At 49.3% G+C, this 18388-nt stretch overlaps 1 protein-coding gene across 3 annotated transcripts in view; it reads right to left on the bottom strand.

Moving 5' to 3' along the window:
- The window catches only part of ANK2 (ankyrin 2), a 359674-nt gene extending 351065 nt beyond the window's left edge, over window positions 1-8609 (bottom strand). For 2 of the 3 annotated variants that reach the window (XM_074338595.2, XM_088792646.1), the window contains exon 1: window positions 8347-8609. In XM_074338595.2, coding sequence (XP_074194696.2) covers window positions 8347-8418 — 72 coding nt within the window. In that variant the 5' untranslated portion in view covers window positions 8419-8609. The remainder of the gene's footprint in view (window positions 1-8346) is intronic. The other variant, XM_074338609.2, reaches the window with a different exon arrangement.
- Between the last annotated feature and the right edge of the window lie 9779 nt (window positions 8610-18388).

Here is an 18388-nt window from a genome sequence, read left to right as displayed (position 1 = left end):
AACTCGGAAACGTGAGCACAAACGATGCTTACTAAGAACACTGCAGTTGAATAATCTGATGTGATGCAAGGAAGAAAAGTTCCCAGGCGGTCTGGTCCATCGTGACTGGGCACAAGGTTTCGATGGCTCTTTTCCTAATCTGCTGACACATAAGCATGTAATATTTACAAATGGAGGAAACAACAAAAATGTGCAAAGGTAAAACTTGACTGGCAGCTGAATACCTGAATTACACCCAAATTGATGTAACTCGGTTACTCAGTTGTTCAAACATTGAATACGGTGCTCAGAAGTGAGAGGCCTGAAAAGCAGCCTTTGATCCCATGGTTTTATTTCTGGGAATTTATCTACCAATATATGTGTTCAAAGACCCCTGTATACCACACATATTCTTAAATCCAAAGGCGCAAGACTTTCACTCAGTAAAAGCGAGAGACAACCTGATGTCCATTCATAAAGAGGGAAATGAATTACGACACATTCATTCAATAAAGTAACATGTAACTGAATGAAAACTGAAATGTATGTACCAAAATGGAATGATGACGAGAACGCAGTTTATGGAAGAAACAGTGTAAAGCGATGTGTACAGTGAGCTCCTACTTGTGTAAATAAAAGGGGGGGGGAGCATGTAGATAAAAATTCTGTGAACAGAATTTTTCTGGAGGGAATACATAAGAAGTAGTTGATTTAGGGGAGGGAACTGCAGCGTGTGGGTTTGGAGTGAGGTTTACTTTTCACGTCTATGAATCTAAGAAGTTATTACCACATTCTTATGTGACTTCTTCAGTTAAAAAAATATAGTAAAATTACGTTTATAAACTGTTAGAATAATGTTCATTTAGTTAACCAAGACTCTTACGGCACAAACAAGTGAAATTAAAATTACCGTTTTTCACAATAAAGTACACATCTGTAATAATTTATTGCTTAGTAAGTACTTGCACAAAAGTTGTCATTAGAGTTTAAGAACCGGCCTATGTGACAGAATGACAATTGTTCGCACTTTGTATATTACAAAACCAAGGCTTAGCGAGATTAAATAATGTATTTACTCAGTTAGTCGGGTGCACCCAGGGCAGCTGTACCCCGGGAAGATGGCTGTGTCCCCGCGTGGGGTCCGTGGGAAAGGGGACAGGCTATTTACTAAGCATTCACCGTGTGACAACACTGGCTGACACAACGCCGTTATTTACCAGACACCGGCGAAGGCTTTGTGTGCATGACACAGCGGCCCCTGGACGACAGGGCTGGGACTGGAGGGAAGGGGGACAGGGCGCTCCCATGCGGGCTTTTCGGTAAACAGCTGCACTGTTTTCCGTCCACGGATGGGAAGGCTGACTGTGTGGGCCGGATCTGTGCCATTTTAGGGGGCACACGAGTACCCCGGACTTTAATATCAGGCGGTGGGGCGGGGCGCGGGGTCCTGGAACCAATCCCCCAAGGACACTGACGGACACTGTAATTAAGTTTTGGGGGAGTCAAAAGTTATACGTGGATTTTTGACCAAACGGGGCTCAGCGCCCCTCAGCCCAGCGTTGTTCAAGGACCAATTACTGTTTAGCCTGTAAACTAACTTTGTGCCACGACCCGCACTCCATAGGTGAAGACAGGCACCCAGGTTACGTGGGCTGCCTAGGGCCCCACGCTAGCAAGTGACCAAACCAGACTCGGCACAAGACGTCTGGACACCAGCCTTCGCCGTCCAGCTCTGTCTACACGGCCCACAAACAAGCATCGGTCAGGGTGCCGCTGCCCTCAGTCGGCCTCCTGGAGAACACACACATCGTTCCCGGCCAGAGGAGCCTGGAAGCCCGGCGCCAAGCTTCTGGGTCCTGGCTACTCAGCACAGTTCCGAAGACCAGCTGCTGGTCCCGTGTGAGTGGGTCTCCTGTCCCCATGTGGTCCTCACTGTGCAGTACAGGTGTGGCCGAGGGGCCCTGTCTGTGGCTCCGGGGGGGAGTGGGGATGGGGGTATAACACACTCCAAAATCCGAGGGTAGAACCCAAGGCCAGGACCAACCAGTAGAAAGGAAAGTCCATGTTTGCACAGAGTTACTTAAAAAGATTTGCGTGGGGACAGTCCTGTCAAACGCTTCTTTAACAGTTCTTGTCCCATCTGTATTACCTCCTGGCCTGATCACAAGAATGGCGTGCAGCTGGTATCCCAGCTTACTCTGTGCTGGTCGAGTCCTCGCTGTGTGGCAGGTGTTTCCCCAGGTGGCCTCACGTGCTGTCCTCATGTGCTGTCCTCACAAGGTGGTGTATGGATATTCTCCCTCCAGAGCAATGGGGTCTGTGTCCCCCCGTGAATCTGGGTGACGACCCTGGCCAACAGGGAGGGCATGGCAGAAATGACCCCGTGTGATTTCCACGCTAGTTCATGAAGACGGCATGGTTTCTGCATGATTCTCAGAACCCAAGCCCAGGCTGGGGGCAAGACAACAGTGCATGGGGAGAGGACTCACATAGGTGTCAGCCCTCAACATCGCCAGCACTGACCACCAGACATGTGAGTGAGCAGTCCTGGGGAGTCCAGGCCCAGTTGCGGACTCACCTGCAGCCTCCATCCGGAGGCCCACCCCACTGTCCTCATCAGGCTCCGCCTCCAAGGCCCACCCCACCGTCCTCATCAGGCTCCGCCTCCAAGGCCCACCCCACTGTCCTCCTCAGGCTCCGCCTCCAAGGCCCACCCCACTGTCCTCATCTGCAGACTCCAACTGCAGACTGATGAGCAAACGCGATTCCTGTCTAAAAGCGCTGTGTCTGAGGTGGTCTGCTATAAAAGCCAGGTTTACACACTGTGGAACTCAAGCCTGTGTGTCCCCAGGAACAGAGAGTTGGGTCCTGAATGTCCTATAACCCACATAATTACTCTTCACAAAAACATGAAACGCTGCTCTTCTCCAAAGCCCATTGCTTCTCATCTCATTGCCCATGTTCAACAGAGCTGATTTAGAAAACGTTTCCTTAAAGCCTCTAGGACCTGTCTGTAGCCATCAGGTAGGGTATACCATGTGACATTGTTTTCCTGTCTTTTCTCCATTGGCTTCCTTGTACAGTTTTATTGAATGCACTTCACTTTTATAAAATATGAGAAACTCAAAATATCTAAATCTACGGTGAGAATCCAGAAATGAACTCATGCCAACATGTCAAGTGATTCTTTACACAGATGCAAAGGCAATTTAACAAGTAATGCATGGTCTCTTCATCAGATGATGCTGAAACAACTGGACAACCTCATCCATAAAGAAAGGGAGGGAGACAACAGAGAGAGAGAAAGGAGCAAAGAACCCTGATCCATGTGTCACAAAAATCAACTCTAAATGGACGATAGACTTAAATATAAAATGTTAAAACTACGAAACTTTTAAAAGAAAATATGGGAAAAACTTTTTGTGACTTTGGGTTAAGAAAAGAGCTCTTAAATAAACAGCTCATAGCAGAAAAATTGATAAATGGATTTCATCAAAACTAAAAACCTTTGCTCTGAGTAAGACACTGAAGAGAATGAAAAGACAAGAAAAAGACTGAGAGAAAATATTTTCAAATCACAAAGAATTTGGATCCAGAATATATGAATAACTCTCTAAATTCAACAATGAGAAAACAACAATCCAATTTAAGAAATGACCAAAATATTTGGACGCTTCAAGAAAGAAAATGGAAGGGTGGCAAATAAACACATTAAAGGTATTCAATATTATCACTTATTATAGAAGGGCAAATTAAAATAGCAAGGAGATACATCTGTACACCTACTAGAATGACTAAAACAAAAACATAAAAAGGACACCTCCACTTGCTGGCACAGAGGCTCAGCAGTGGGCGTGGTCACTCATTGTTGGAAGGGACGCAGAATCAGGGAAGCCACTTTGGAAGACAGTTTGGCAGTTTCTTGTAAAGTTAAACATACACTCACCCTGTGACCCAGCAATCCTGTTCCTAGGTACACATGCAAGAGAAATGAAAACTCATGTCCACACAAACCCTGCACACCAGTGTTTAACAGCAGCTTTATTCGTAATTGCCCCAACCTGTGCCAGCCCCAGCGTCCTCACCGAATGGCTAAGCTGTGGGTCACGCGTGCAATGAGCACCACACCCAGTGAGACGGCACAAGTTGTTGACACACAGGAGGAGCTGGAAGGAGATGAAGGGTATTGTGCTGAGTGAAAAAAAAGCCAATCTCAAAAGGTTGTATTCTGGATGATTTCATTGACATGACATCTTGGAAAAGGCAAAACCACAGGGACAGAGGGCAGCTCAGTGGCAGAGGCTGGAGGTTGGAGGCTGTCTTCCACGGCAGTGGAATTAGCACGAGGATGTTTCAGGGAGACAGAGTTGTCCTGCACCCAGATTGTGGTGGTGACACACAACTCTAAGTATTTGTCGACTCATTAAACTGTACAAAGTGAATTTTACTGTATGTAAATTAAAAGCAAATTTAAAAAATCTAAACCAATTATGTCAGTGATCGCTACATTCATTTGTTGCCTTGTTCTCCCATCCCTGGCTGTCTGAAGGAAATTATCCTCTTTTGTAGCTTAAGTACTTCGCATAACACGGAAATGCAAAATATAACTTGACAAGCATAAACAAAGAATGGAATTAGTATTAGGAGAAACTGAAAAACTTGAAAATGTAAGCCTATTATTTATTTATGTCCATTCAAGGAGACTCCATTAATGCAAGTCATTCTCAGAACTGGTTTCTCAGGACGGCGGTGGAAGCTGCAGAATAATTGCCTCTCAGATGAAGCACAAGCCAGCTGAGGGCTCACTCAGCCTGTCCTCTCAGGGACCAGGAGGCTGGAGAAGCACTCTCTGAGAGACTTTGGAAGTGAAAATGTAATTCAAGCCATTCTCATTCGATGAATTAGAGTAATGAAAATTATTTCAACTCTGCTGTAAATCCTACAGTTAATTTCAAGGTAACCTAAAGGTTACAGATAGCACTAAGTAGCCAAAGTGCAAGGAGACGCTGCCTCAATTGTCACAGTGTCTGAAAACGAGAAGAGGAAGACAATACATGACAGTGGCTGTGAAACAGGCGTCCCTAAGACCATGTTCTAAATCCCAGAGGTGCAAGGAACCTTGAGTACGTGTAACTTAGTTTCTCTAAACAGAAGTTTCTCATCTGGAAAATGGGAATAACAGTATCTCCTCCATAGGACTGCTGTGAAAACTGCATCTATAGCTCAGGGCACCAGGCTCCGGTGGGTGTGTCAGCACCACCCACAGTGGGAGGTCTCTGTTTCTACAGCAAATGAACGGACACCAATACCCACAGACCTTGAGGGAGGGCTTATTGTGTAACAAGAAAACACCCCACATTTTACTGGCACCAATTACAAAGGATGTCTTATAGCTCCCCAGTTCTCAAACAGTCAGTGCCTCAGAAGCCCCATCAGAGCTCACCCGAAAGATGGTGGGGCCCATATCCTGACAACACTCCTGCAATTCATGGACTTAAAGCTTCTGTCAGGGCCGAGGAATCACGTGGGTCTCTTAACACACATAATACGCGCAAAGTGCTTACAACTCAGGTGCAAAACTACCATCTCTTAATGTTTTACAAAGTCCTAAATGAATAAACACAGGATAAAACTCAGAAAATTTGTCTTTTTGGGAACTTATCTGACTTAGATGTTTAAAAATGTAAGTGAAACTTCTGTACCTTAGTCAAATAATATAAAGGAAAGATAACCCTTTTCTTAAAAAAGAGGGGAAGGGGGAATTAAATATCTTCTATCTTTAGGAACTTGAGGAGACAGATTACACTGATAAGTTTTTCTCTCCTTGAACGTGACAGAATTAAGTTATTTCATGCTCTACCAGCATTTCCCAAAAGCTTTAAAAAAGTCTTTATCCAAAATACAAAGTTGTAAAAATAATATATATAGTATCTGATATGTAATTCTAGTAATATATTAGGTAATTTTTAAAAAGCAGATATATATCAAATAGGTGCAAACATGACTTTTTAGGTCTAAAAAACTTGTATTATTTTTAAGCTTACTATTAGAGGATAGTCAAAACAAAAAGCTGAGAAATAGATATTTTTATAATGTGGAAAGGACCTTATAAGAAACTCAAACTTTAAATACTTTAATGCTTGTCTCAAAAATACCCACACTGGCTAATGAATAAGATTTTTATCCTGTTCGTTTCTTCACTTTAGGGCGTGAACATTACTGGATGTGAAATAAATGTTTGTTGAATAAGGGAATCTTCACATAGCATATTTTCATTGAAATTAGTAGGCAAATGTAGTAATTTACCAGTTATATTTACATACACTAAAAGCCTTTCTAAAAGACTTTTTACATCTAAATTTCCATATATAATTAAAATTATGATCAATAGATGTATCTGTTGCTAACGTCCATGTAATGTCTTTAATTAAAGTCTTTCATTCCTTTGGACTCCTGTACATTTTCAATTATACTTTTTCTCTCAACCGTGGTTTAGAAAGTGGAAAACAATTCAGATTTTAATTCAATTCTGATTCGATCCAAAATAGATTTGAAAAAGAATTATTAATGAACAAGAAGAAACGTCTGGGAACCAGAGACACAGCTCTAGATACTGGGATAGGGCCTAACGTATTTCACCACTTCACAGGAAGGCACTCTGTCCCTGTTTTTTATTTCTAATTTGCTCAAAATCACTTGCAGGCAAACGGTGACTCTGCAGTCAGAGGGCGTCAGGGCTTCCCAGCCACCTGCCTGGACGGGTCAGCTCGCCTGGAATGACCAGTGATTCCAGCAGCCTATTTCTGTATCCTGGGCCAGTGAACGCTCGGTTGCCGAGTGGCTCTCGGGTCATCTGCGTGCAGGTGACCAAAGGACACAAGACACACAGGACGCTGCAGCCTGAGGTCCCTGCTGGCCTCTGATTCTGAGGCCCTCCAAGTCCTGACTACTCTGCAAAACAACGACCTTCCCTGCACATGATTCCTTGGAACCATTTCCATGCAAACTACTTCTCAGACCACAGATGTGTTCTAAACACGGAATTAGATTTCACAGACATCTGTGAGTGTGTATATTCTCTGTAACACTTTTACTTCCCCAGTGCTTATGTGAGTTACACACATACACATGAGCCACATGGATGAGAAACTATTTTCTGCCCAGGATCTGCTTCCTCTTACACTGCAAATAGCAACAATTTCACTGTCACTTTTAGATGCACACATATCGCAGAAGGGTTAATGACACCTGCCACCAGTCTTCCGAGCAAAAGCAGCTCCCACTGCAATTAAAACTGCACTGCCCTAAAAGTGGTCCCACCTTCTGTAAGGATGTAAAACCCTAACAATGTCTTCGGGACACATGGCCCCATTAAAAAGAAAGTACATGTCAATTTTCAGTCATTGCATAAAATATGCTTGTCCCTGAAAAAGGTTGTCCCCAAAATAACCCCATGTATACATGCCCAAATTCAGCTGTGGCAAAGACCTTGCTTTCCACCGCCATGTGTGCATGAATTAATTCTGAGCTTCTGGAGTTCCTGCAAATGCCCACACCGCCCTAGGGAAAGACCCTTCTGCAGGCACAGGGTCCCATCACCAGCTGGGCCCACTTCTAACAGGAACCCAGCCCTCTGGTGCAGGGGCCTCTTGCAGTCCGAGCACCCCACCTCGCACGCGTACCCACCTGAACAGGGCAAGCGGCACTTGGGGAGAGCCTGCGCGCCAGTGGGGTGGTTCCCGACAATGGCAGCCAGAGAAAAACCAAAGCTCGGCTAGATACCAAACCACAGACCACCAGATGGGGCACTCCCTTGTTTAAATATCACCCTACAAACAGAAACAGGGCTTCTTCAAACAGCCGAGGAAATGTGCGCCCCTCTGCAGTGTCGGGGACCCTGTCCCGGCAGGCATGGGTGCAGGGGCACATGCTTTCGGGGGGCTGCGAGGCCTGGGCGTGGCTGTGTGAAAGTTGAGCTCGTGTTAACCTCTGGGCAGGTCCCTGTGGGTGGGAAGGGAACCTTCCAGCAGCCCCTGCCCAGTCCCTGGAGGATCTGGGTCTGGGGTGCATTTCCCCAGGGCACCCCGGGCTCCCGGGAGCAGCACAGCTCCAGTGGTCATGTGACAGATGGGGTGCGCCGCGTGTGCAAGACCGTGTGCAAGTGTGTGTAAGCGTGTGTCGCCGCCGTGTATGGGCAATGCATAAGCGTGTGTCCGTGAGTGTACGAGCGTGTGTGCGTGTGAGCGCACGAGTGTCAGCGTGTACGAGGTGAACGAGACTCAGAAGCGGTGCCCAGAGACCCCGGCCAGGGTCCGTGTCCTCCGCGCTCCTCCCGGGCGAGGTCACAGGCCCGCAGTGCGCACCCACCTGACGCATCCGCGGCGGGCTCGGCGTGGTGGGGACCGCGCCTCCCGAGGCCGGGCTGGGGGGCGACGCCATCGTCCCGGCTCCCGGCGCTCCTCCTCCCGCGCCGCAGGACAGAACGCCGGGTGCAGCTGCGGGGGTCTGACTAGAGACGCCCTGCGCGCCCACAGCCTCCCTCCGGCCGGAGGCTCCGCCGGTGCCTGGGCACCGCGGGTCTGACGCTCTAGCGGCGCGGGGACCGAGGCTGCTCCCGCTGCTGCACCGCTGGGGACGCCGAGGACGCCGAGCGAACCGACCGCTCCAAACACGCGCCCGCGCGCCGCGCTGCCGGGTGGGGGGGCCGCGGGGCAGGCTCTGCGCGCGCCCCGCACCCAAGACGCCGGAGCCGGGCGTGGCGCCCCGCGCTGCGCTCCACACTCGCTGGGTCCACTCTCACTCCGACCGCACTCCCACCGCACACACACTCCCGTCCACTCACTCCGTCCGCACTCACTCCGTCCACACTCACTGTTGCGCACACACACTCCCATCCACACTCACTCCGTCCGCACTCACTCCATCCGCACTCCCACTGCACACACTCCTGTCCACTCACTCCACCTGCCTCCCAGTCTGCCTGGATGTCTAGCAGTTTTAGGTTCACCGCCAACAATCCAGAAGCCCTTTGCACCTTCCCACCGAAAGCTCTGACAAAGCTTTGCCGTCTTCCAGACTCAGGACAGACAACAGCTCAGTGCAGTCTCCATCTTTGCCTGTTCTCATCACTGACACTTGCTCTACCAGCAAATCCTGCTGTCCTGTCTTCACACAGAATCCCACCATTGCTTGACTCCCAGGGCTGCCCCTCTAGGCCAAGTCGTGTCTCCCGGCCTGAAAGCAGGTCTCACAGCCTGCCTGGTGGGCCTGCAACAGACTGGCCAGCACTCAAAGCCCGGGAGCTCCAGTGGCACGCAGAGTGAGCAGAGGCCTGTAGATAGATGTAAGTGAAGTCTGAGTGGCAACCTCCATTCCTGCCCACCTCCGCCTGACCTTGCTCCCAGCCTGACCACCTGGCCTGTTTCTGCTTCCTGAGCATTCCAGGGCTCCTGCCAGGTCCTGAGCACCTGGGCCACCACCCCCCCCATGGCCACATGTACCCCTCCCTGAGGGCGTCTGTGCCAGTACCACCTGTCAGTAAGCCTCCCTGAGTACCAGATGTGATGGGTGAACCGTGTCCCCCAAAATCCATGTTCAGTCCTCACCCCGCAATAGTGCAGCAAGTGACCTTATTTGGAAATAAATGTAACTAGCTAGGAGAAGGTCACATGGGAGCAGGTGGCCCCCAATCCACTGACTGTTCTTGTAAGAGGGGAGTCTGGACACAGACACAGATGGTGAGAAGGCCATGTGGACATGAAGGCAGGGAGCAAGATGATGCATCTACAAGCCAAGGATGCCAGTGACTGCCAGCGACAGTGGAAGGAAAGGGCCTGGGCCAGGTGGCCCTCACGGCACAGCAGGACGCAGCCCTGCTACACTGACCTCGGACTTGGAGCCTCTGGAACTGGGAGAGGGACGAGTTCCACTGTTTCAGTCGCCCAGGTTGATCCACACAGGTGTGGCACCTGGTGACAACACCCACAGAAAACAAATACATCCTATAAAATAGGCACACTCCCTCCTCCCTCCCCCTCTTCCCCTGCAGTTTCTCCCTCCTGTACACTCACCACTGTCTGACAGCTTATAGATTTGCCTGTGGGTTTACTGACGTTCACCTATCACTGCAAGGGAGGTTCCGTGCAGACAGGAAGCTGATTTGTTCACTGTTTTAAACACCTACAACCTCAAGCAGCCTGAACGGCGCCTAACACACTGACATTTAATAATATTTATTGACTGACCAAGGTTATTTAGAAGACTGAAGAGACATGACCTGAACTGTTGCTCAGCCTTCAAGCCCAAACCCTTATACTGTAACTCACTCAAGTTTCTCAAATGTGTGCACAATAATTATACCCATGTGAAATGTGAACAGCGCTTTATGAATCTGCATCACCAAAACCTGGTTTGTTCCTTTGCAGGCACACCGTCAAGGCATCCAGTGTGACAGTGAGTGTGTGTGTGCGTGCGTGTGTGTGCGCGTGCGTGAGCGCGTGTGTGTGCACGTGTGTGTGTTTAAGGAGCTCACAGTGGCCCATGCGGGGATCGAACCGGCAACCTTGGTGCTATCAGCACCACACTCTAACCAACTGAGCTAACCAGCTGTATAGAGCATATAAAATGTATTATATATGATAGATGGAGGTTTGCAAAACAAGTTTACTTTTTGTGTAGAGGAAGATGGCAGCACATATGTGAGACTGATAAGAGTAAAGTGAAAGTAAACATGTTTATGTTTATGGGAAACAGCATAACAAAATTGAGTGATAAACACGTTCACCTAACAGGTAAACAAATCCTGGCAAACCACTTCTGGTTGTCACCTAAGAAGTAAACAAGTCCAAGGAAAAGAGCACAAAAGCAGACCTCCAGAGCAATGCTGTGAGTGGTCCGAGTGGGCGCTCGGCTAACACCCTCCACGAGGCTCTGAGCGAGACACTCCGGAACAATCCTCCGGGATGTCCGTCTGGGCGCTACGACAGTCCTTTGCGAGGTGCAAGCCGCGATACTCGGGGACTCTCCCAAGTTCTTCCTTGTAAGACCAGCTGGCCTCAGTCCCGTCGTGGGCCCAGTCACCTCTCCCGGACCAGGGACCTTCTCCATGTCGACTGACTCTGGGACTTGGTTATTAAATTCTATTCTACTCTGTATAACCTTCTGTGCTGACCAGAGCACTGGCCTCTGGAGGGACATTGGTTCCCAAATAAAGCTGTGTTACTCTATCTGAACATGTGTGACGGGACTTTGTTCCCCATTTGTGTCACGAGTACCACGCAGGGACATAGGGCCCTGCCAAGGGGTTAACGTCCCCTTGGCTTTCAGGAAGAGACTGAAATGTGGCAACTGCCTTTACAGGCGCTCACGACACCAGCCGCCCCCAACATGACAGTTTTCAGGGTGGCAGTGAGCCTGCTGAGGAGGGTGGTGATGGCAGTCAGTGGCTACCTTGAGACCTAGTTAACGTTTCTATGGTTTAGCAGCCGAACCTGGGAAATGGAAACAATAATACTTACTGTACACGGTCTGTGACTATTAAGTGAGCTCAGGTACACAAGCATTGCAAAGCCTGAATACTGTCCTTATTCCTGTTTGTCTGTGTCCTGACACAAAAACAGGATGCTGAAGATAGAGGTGGTTAAGAGAGAAACCCTGCATTTCAGAGTGCCCGCGGCAATCTCGGGAGGCCGCTAAGTGACAGTGATACTGCTCACTGCTCTGTCTCTATATGGACACCGCACACAGAAACCCAAACCACAGTCCTCACCTCTAGTGACTGAGCCCTTAATTCAAATTAACAAAAAGTGAACATTTCAAAAAATAACATTCAGGTTTTAAACACACAGGTAAATAGCAGGTAGCGAAACAGGTGGGTACTGAGACTGATGGGTATGGACAGACAGATATGTAATGTAACCCTGTGAGTACAAAAATATCCCGTTTTTACTTTCATAGATCCTGGTGTCACTTGTCACTGTCCCCACGACAGCTGCAGTGGCTCGTGTTCAGGCCTGACTCAGTGCCTAGAACGGGACGTGTTCAGAACACAATCCACCCTTTTCCTTATCCCTGTCCGTGCCACCTATCTATCCACACACAGACGCAAAGCCTGCCCCATCCTCTTCATTCCCAGTCTGAATGAGTCACTCGGACACTCATGTCATTCTAGACCTTTCCACGTCTCACACACTGATGTCTCGGCAAGCCCTGTGAAGCTGACAGGGCCATGTCCTGTTCCCTCCTCCGGCTTTGCTGCTTCCAGGGGCTCCCAGGACAGCTCCATAGCTCCTGGGTGGCTCTTCTGTCCTGCAGCCAGCCAGCTGCATAATTCAGCCAGAGCATCTTCTGCTGGCCCGGTGGCTCAGGTGGTTGGAGCTCTGTGCTCCTAACTCCGAAGGCTGCCGGTTCGATTCCCACATGGGCCAGTGGGCTCTCAACCACAAGGTTGCCGGTTTGACTCCTTGACTCCTCGTCCCGCAAGGGATAGTGGGCTCCGCCCCCTGCAACTAAGAATGAACACGGCACCTTGAGCTGAGCTGCTGCTGAGCTCCCGGATGGCTCAGTTGGTTGGAGAGCGTCCTCTCAACCACAAGGTTGCCAGTTCGATTCCCCAACTCCCGGAAGGGATGGTGGGCTGCGTCCCCTGCAACTAACAATGGCAACTGGACCTGGAGCTGAGCTGCGCCCTCCACAACTACGATTGAAAGGTCAACTTGACTTCCAGGAAAAAATCCTGGAAGTACACATTGCTCCCCAGTGAAGTCCTGTTCCCCTTCCCCAATAAAAATATTTAAAAAGAAACAAACAAAAAACAACCTCCTTTCAATGGCCCAGGGGTCATTCCAGTGTCCTCAGGATACAATACACATCCACTTGCTTTGGAGTGAAAGTCCTTCTGGATATTAATATACTTTTTGTGTAGAGGAAGATTTCCTGCGAGTCATGGCTATAAAAGAATAAAAAGGAAAAGACAGGGAGGTTTTCCTACATAAAATTATGACACTTCTGTATATCAAAACTCAGTGTTATAACACAGGAATGTGTAATATGTGTACATATATTTGTGTGTATGAAGAGAAACTATTAAAAGCTAAATGACCCAAAGAGAAAGTACTGACACAACTCTTAGGGACAGAGGGAGTTAACACCTTTAATATACAGACAAGACAAGCACCTTAGGAAAAGGGAGGACAGATTTCAGGAAAACTCACAAATAACAGTGATTTCCAGTGAGCAGATAAAAAGAAAATGTTCAGCCTTATTGGAAATGAAAGAAATGCAAATTCAAATGACAAAATACTATTTCACTTACAAACTGGCAGAGAGGAGATTTTAAGAAACACAAAGCCTCCCAGAGCTTCAGGAAGGTGCCTGGGCATCAATGATAGAGATGCAAATTGATACAAAGTGTCTGAAGGGTGTTTTCTCACCTGGACAACAAAGCCTGGAAAATGTGCATCATTTTTCACTTTGAATATAATCCCAAACGTGAGCTAAGACCTTTCACTGCAGCACTTTGTATAACGGCAGAAACATAAACAAATAAACAATCTGGAAATCACCTGTGTCCTAAAGAGGGGACCCCACACAAGATGGGCTTCCCCACTGGCGAGTCATGGAATGCTTCTCACCCACTCAGACAGCACTTGAGCCAACACGTCAGCAGTTTTCAAAATAAAGTTAGCAGCTAGCGGTGTTTCTGTCCCCTAGAGCCCTTCCCAATATCTTCCACACCTGGCCTCACAGGGCTGCTTCCGTGGGCCCAGGACGCCCTCTGCCTCTTTTTGTCCCCCAGCTCCCCAGGGCACCTTGCGGGGCCCAGACCAAGGGGAAGCCTCCCGACTCCCTCAGACACACGAGGGTGTTGTTCTTGGCGCCCCCAAAGCATAGTCCTCTGAGCTCTGTGTTGTGTCCACCTACACACTGTCCCCCCAGCCAGGCTCTGAGCTTTCAGGAGGTGACACGGGGTCACCTTTTGAGTTCCCAGTGCCTAGCTTTGTTCTGCACACAATAACTGCTGCTTGTGAGGGAAAGAAAGGCAGCTGGAAACACTGAACCACGGTCTCTCATACACTAGCTGACAGCACCTAGGTTCCACAGGCTGTGTGTGCAGTGCGTCTGTGCAACTGGGAGAGACACTGTATCAATTATGACACAAAGAAACACAACCACACAATTCTGACCTTACAATTCTCAGGAAACAGTCAACACTTCTCAGAGGTGTGTGCTTTGTTTCCTCTGAGATTATAACTTCTTATAACAGAAATTTGCACATAAATTTGTATGAGCTTCCATTTTCTTAGACACACAAAACCCCCCAGTAGTGTTCTACACACTGCACTGCATATGCTAATAACTATATTTACAGTACACATTAATTAGCATTTCAGCCAAGCGACAAACACACAGGGCCCCAGCCTGTCCAGTGCAGCTCCCCTCCCCCCAACCCCGGTCTCCACAACAGGGCCTGGTTACCATCAATCCCAGACACGCAGATGTTTATGCGGGTGCAAACACTGCAGTCTGTGCTTTGATGTGAGGAAACTGGCTTCCAGTCTGGACCATCCCTGGTAGTCTGACCCAAGTTATTCTCTAAACCTCACAGGGTGCTGTGGGGGGGTGGGGAGCTGAGGAGGGGCTATATAGCACGTAACTAAATCACTTCCTGTGGCGGGGGTGGGCAGCTCCGTGATTTTCCGCCCCTCATCTGAAGCTCCCACGCATACAATTGTTTTCATTTGCAGGCGTTCATACCTGTCACACGCGTGACCTTCAGTGGAGTGCCCGGACAGGGTTATGCTGATATTTTAGATAAAGGAGACCCAGACCGTTTCGATGTGAGCCAGGTCACATGCGAGTGGCCCTCGGTGGCACTGTCTCCTGAGCCCCGGGGACGCCTTCTGCAGACTGCCATGACATTGCGTCGTCACTAAAATTCACAGGTGTTTTCTGATTCTCACTAAACAAACTTTTTTCCCCCTTCCTCTCCTCCCCCTCCCTTCTCATCTCTTCTCTTTTCTAACTCTGAGGCTTGCTCTCCCTCCACCTGCTTTTCCATTTGCTCAAATGAAGCGAAGCCCACGAAGAACATGAAACGAGGGCTTCGGACTAGATCATGGAAACGCGGAGCCGGCCTCCCGGAAGCTCACCCACTAGCGTGCCCTCACTCGACCCCGCGTGGTGCTTATCAGGGGTGCACTCCGGAGCATCGGATGCGTGTGACAGCACACGGTGCGCGCTCCGGGGCCAGGCCCAGGAAGGGCGAGTCCCTGCGCTCAGCAGCCACCTGCACGCGGCCCGGGACCCGCTGCAGGCACCTCGTCCTGGACGGGAGGCTGACACTCATCTTCTTCACAGAGAAGACAGTGTCCTGCCTGACACTGGTGTCGGGCTGGGACCCGCAGTCTGACGGCCCAGGCCTGCCGCCCACACTCACCGCGGTCACGCGCACTGGGCTGCTCTCCACCTGCCCCGCCAAGGTCCGCGGCCGGCGGCCCGTCACGTGACCCGCGCAGCACCCGCCTTCCTGCTCGCACTCCGCCCCCGGGAGCTGTGGCGCCAACATCGTGACGGCAGGGACACGTCATGCACTTGCTCTGATCCCCGGCGCCCAGCACATGCTCTCGGAGGAGCAGGCACTCAATGAGTGATGCTTGTTCATGATTTGAAGAAATCGCCAGAAATGGGGCAATCACTGGAAATGGGCATATTTTTACATAGGAATTTTAAAAAGAATTAGGTTTTCATTTTCCTGTCATTTTTGGCTTCTTCAAAGTGATGAGGAGACACACTTTGAGCAACGCATTGGTTTTTACTTGACAACTGGGTACCTTCGCACTTGGCATTGTTCCAGATGTGTTTGCCATCTATTTACAAGTATATGTCAGTATTGCATAAAACTTGATTACGTTCTAAGTACTTATTCAGCTGGCACCTGTTGTGTAAAATATTAATTATAAAGGAAAACTACCCAGACTGGACAGCAGCATGGAACACACCCGCGTGCCCCTCGCGCTCCCGCCCGGCCCACAGGGACACCGCAGCCCTCCCAGAGCTCACACACCTGCAGGGACGCAGAGCACGTGCCCCTTGACAGGGCGCTCTGAGCGCAGGCAACGCGGCATTCTTCTGTGCGGGGCAGACAAGTGGACTTTAAACAACCCATGCAGCAAACACACAATCATCAGAGTATGATACACACAATGAAACTGTGGGTTCTTGGCATCGCTTTTTACTAAACTGCAGTTTTCACTGAGAAAACTGTAGGCTCAGGTGCAGTTGTAGGAAACAGCACAGAGAACTCCTGTTCGCTTGTCCTCTCCCCACGGTACCGCTGACAGCCCGGAAGCTATCACGGCGGGACCTACACTGACACAGCCCCACTCTTACTCAGACCCCGTGTCACCCGCACTCCATGTGTGTGCGGGCGTGCACACGTGTGGAAGTTCCGCACATCCCACCCTGGCAGGATGGCGAGTGGTGTCCACACCACAAGGGTCCTTCACGTCACCATTTCCTACACGTGTCCCCCCCCCCCCAAATCCTCACAGCCACTGATCTATCCGGTGTTTCTAAGATGTTGTCATTTCCAAAACGTTCTACACAGCAATCAGACAGTACATTCTCTGCTCAGAGGCGTTCGTGGAGACTCAGAACTTGTGGCACGCATCAGCGGTCACCCTCTTACTGGAGTGTGAGCTGCAATCTCAGTTCCAGAAACAGCGTGCTGTCATCAGACACCGCAGCACTTGGATGTCAAATACAAGTGACTCCAAATGTCAAGGTTATGGAATTAATGGAGGCCCAGCCTTGCTGTCAGGAGTGTCATGGCGACTTTCTGAATATGGTTCTATTTCCAACAGAAAATGCATCAAGTTAAAAAGGACCACTGTGTTTGTGTGAGTTTTATCGTTTGGTCAACACGATTTACTCTGACCTTGCGGGATAAAAACAGTCATTGTAGGCTGAAGGGACCTCCTCCACTGGGACAATTTCCAGTCCCCCAGGGCAGTGAGCCTGGTGCAGGAAGAGCCAGGGTGACAGGCAGCTGAGCGGATCATGAGGCCACATCCCCTCGTGGACACTCTCCAGGGCCTGATCCAGGCAGGGAGTCTCAGTCCTGAGGACGATCTCGCCCATTCAGAGCCTAGGAAACTGCGAGGTGCAGGAAGACTGAGGAAAACCACAAATTCAGGACACACCTAACGTCACAACTGCTGAAACAGCTGAGGAATGTGTTTCAGAAAATGTAAAATAGTACTCTGTCAAAAGTTTTCTATAAGAGGGCCGGCCCGGTGGCTCAGGCGGTTAGAGTTCTGTGGTCCTAACTCCGAAGGCTGCCGGTTCGATTCCCACATGGGCCAGTGGGCTCTCAACCACAAGGTTGCCAGTTCGATTCCTCGAGTCCCGCAAGGGATGGTGGGCAGCGCCCCCTGCAACTAAGATTGAACACGGCAACGTGAGCTGAGCTGCCGCTGAGCTCCCAGATCTGGGCTCAGTTGGTTGGAGTGCGTCCTCTCATCCACAAGGTTGCCGGTTTGACTCCCGCAAGGGATGATGGGCTGTGCCCCCTGCAACTGGCAACGGCAACTGGACCTGGAGCTGAGCTGCACCCTCCACAACTAAGACTGAAAGGGCAACAACTTGAAGCTGAATGGCACGCTCCACAACTGAGACTGAAAGGACAACAACTTGACTTGGAAAAAAAGGCCTGGAAGTAGACACTGTTCCCCAATAAAGTCCTGTTCCTCTTTCCCAATTAAAAAAAAAAATTAGGTTGTCTTTAAAAAAAAAAAAGTTTTCTAAAAGAAGAAACTGGAATAGAAAACAACTGTATAAACCTATTCTTTCATATGGTAGTTTCCTTCCTTAGACCTATGATTCCCAGTGACGAGTCAGCAGAGGAAATCACGTTAGGCACAGGTTCGTAGATGGAAAACGTGTGTTTCACCCTTTATGTTTTTACCAATTAAAACCGATCTAAGGTCCCATACGTAGGAGCAGCATCTTCCCGAGAAGCTAGGAAAACAGGAAGAGCAAATTTCATTGCTTTGCCAACAGCACATAAATATGACTCAGGAAAAACAGATCAGAGACAACAGAAGAGAAATGGAGAACGACGCTAGGTCCCCAAACGAAACAAGTATTTCCCATTTCTTCAGTGAGAAGTGCTTCATGCATCGTTAGCTTTTAGGGTCGTATGCAGATTCTCTCAACTTGACATCAAGCAAATGTGTGTGTCCTTGAAACGGTGTCTGCACCACCGTGCGTCTGTTTTAGCAGTGCAGATGGGGAGGTAGACAGGGCACCGAAGCCCAGGCCGGGCTCAGGTGGCTGCGGAGAGCTGATACCCAAGGGCACTGCAGGGCCGCGCGGCACCCCCACTGGGGATCGGACTCCCAGTCTCTCC

The sequence above is a fragment of the Rhinolophus sinicus genome, chromosome 15, assembly GCF_057876585.1.
Source record: "Rhinolophus sinicus isolate RSI-liver-muscle chromosome 15, RSI-T2T, whole genome shotgun sequence".
Taxonomy (NCBI): domain Eukaryota; kingdom Metazoa; phylum Chordata; class Mammalia; order Chiroptera; family Rhinolophidae; genus Rhinolophus; species Rhinolophus sinicus.
This window is presented reverse-complemented; position numbering and strand designations above follow the sequence as displayed.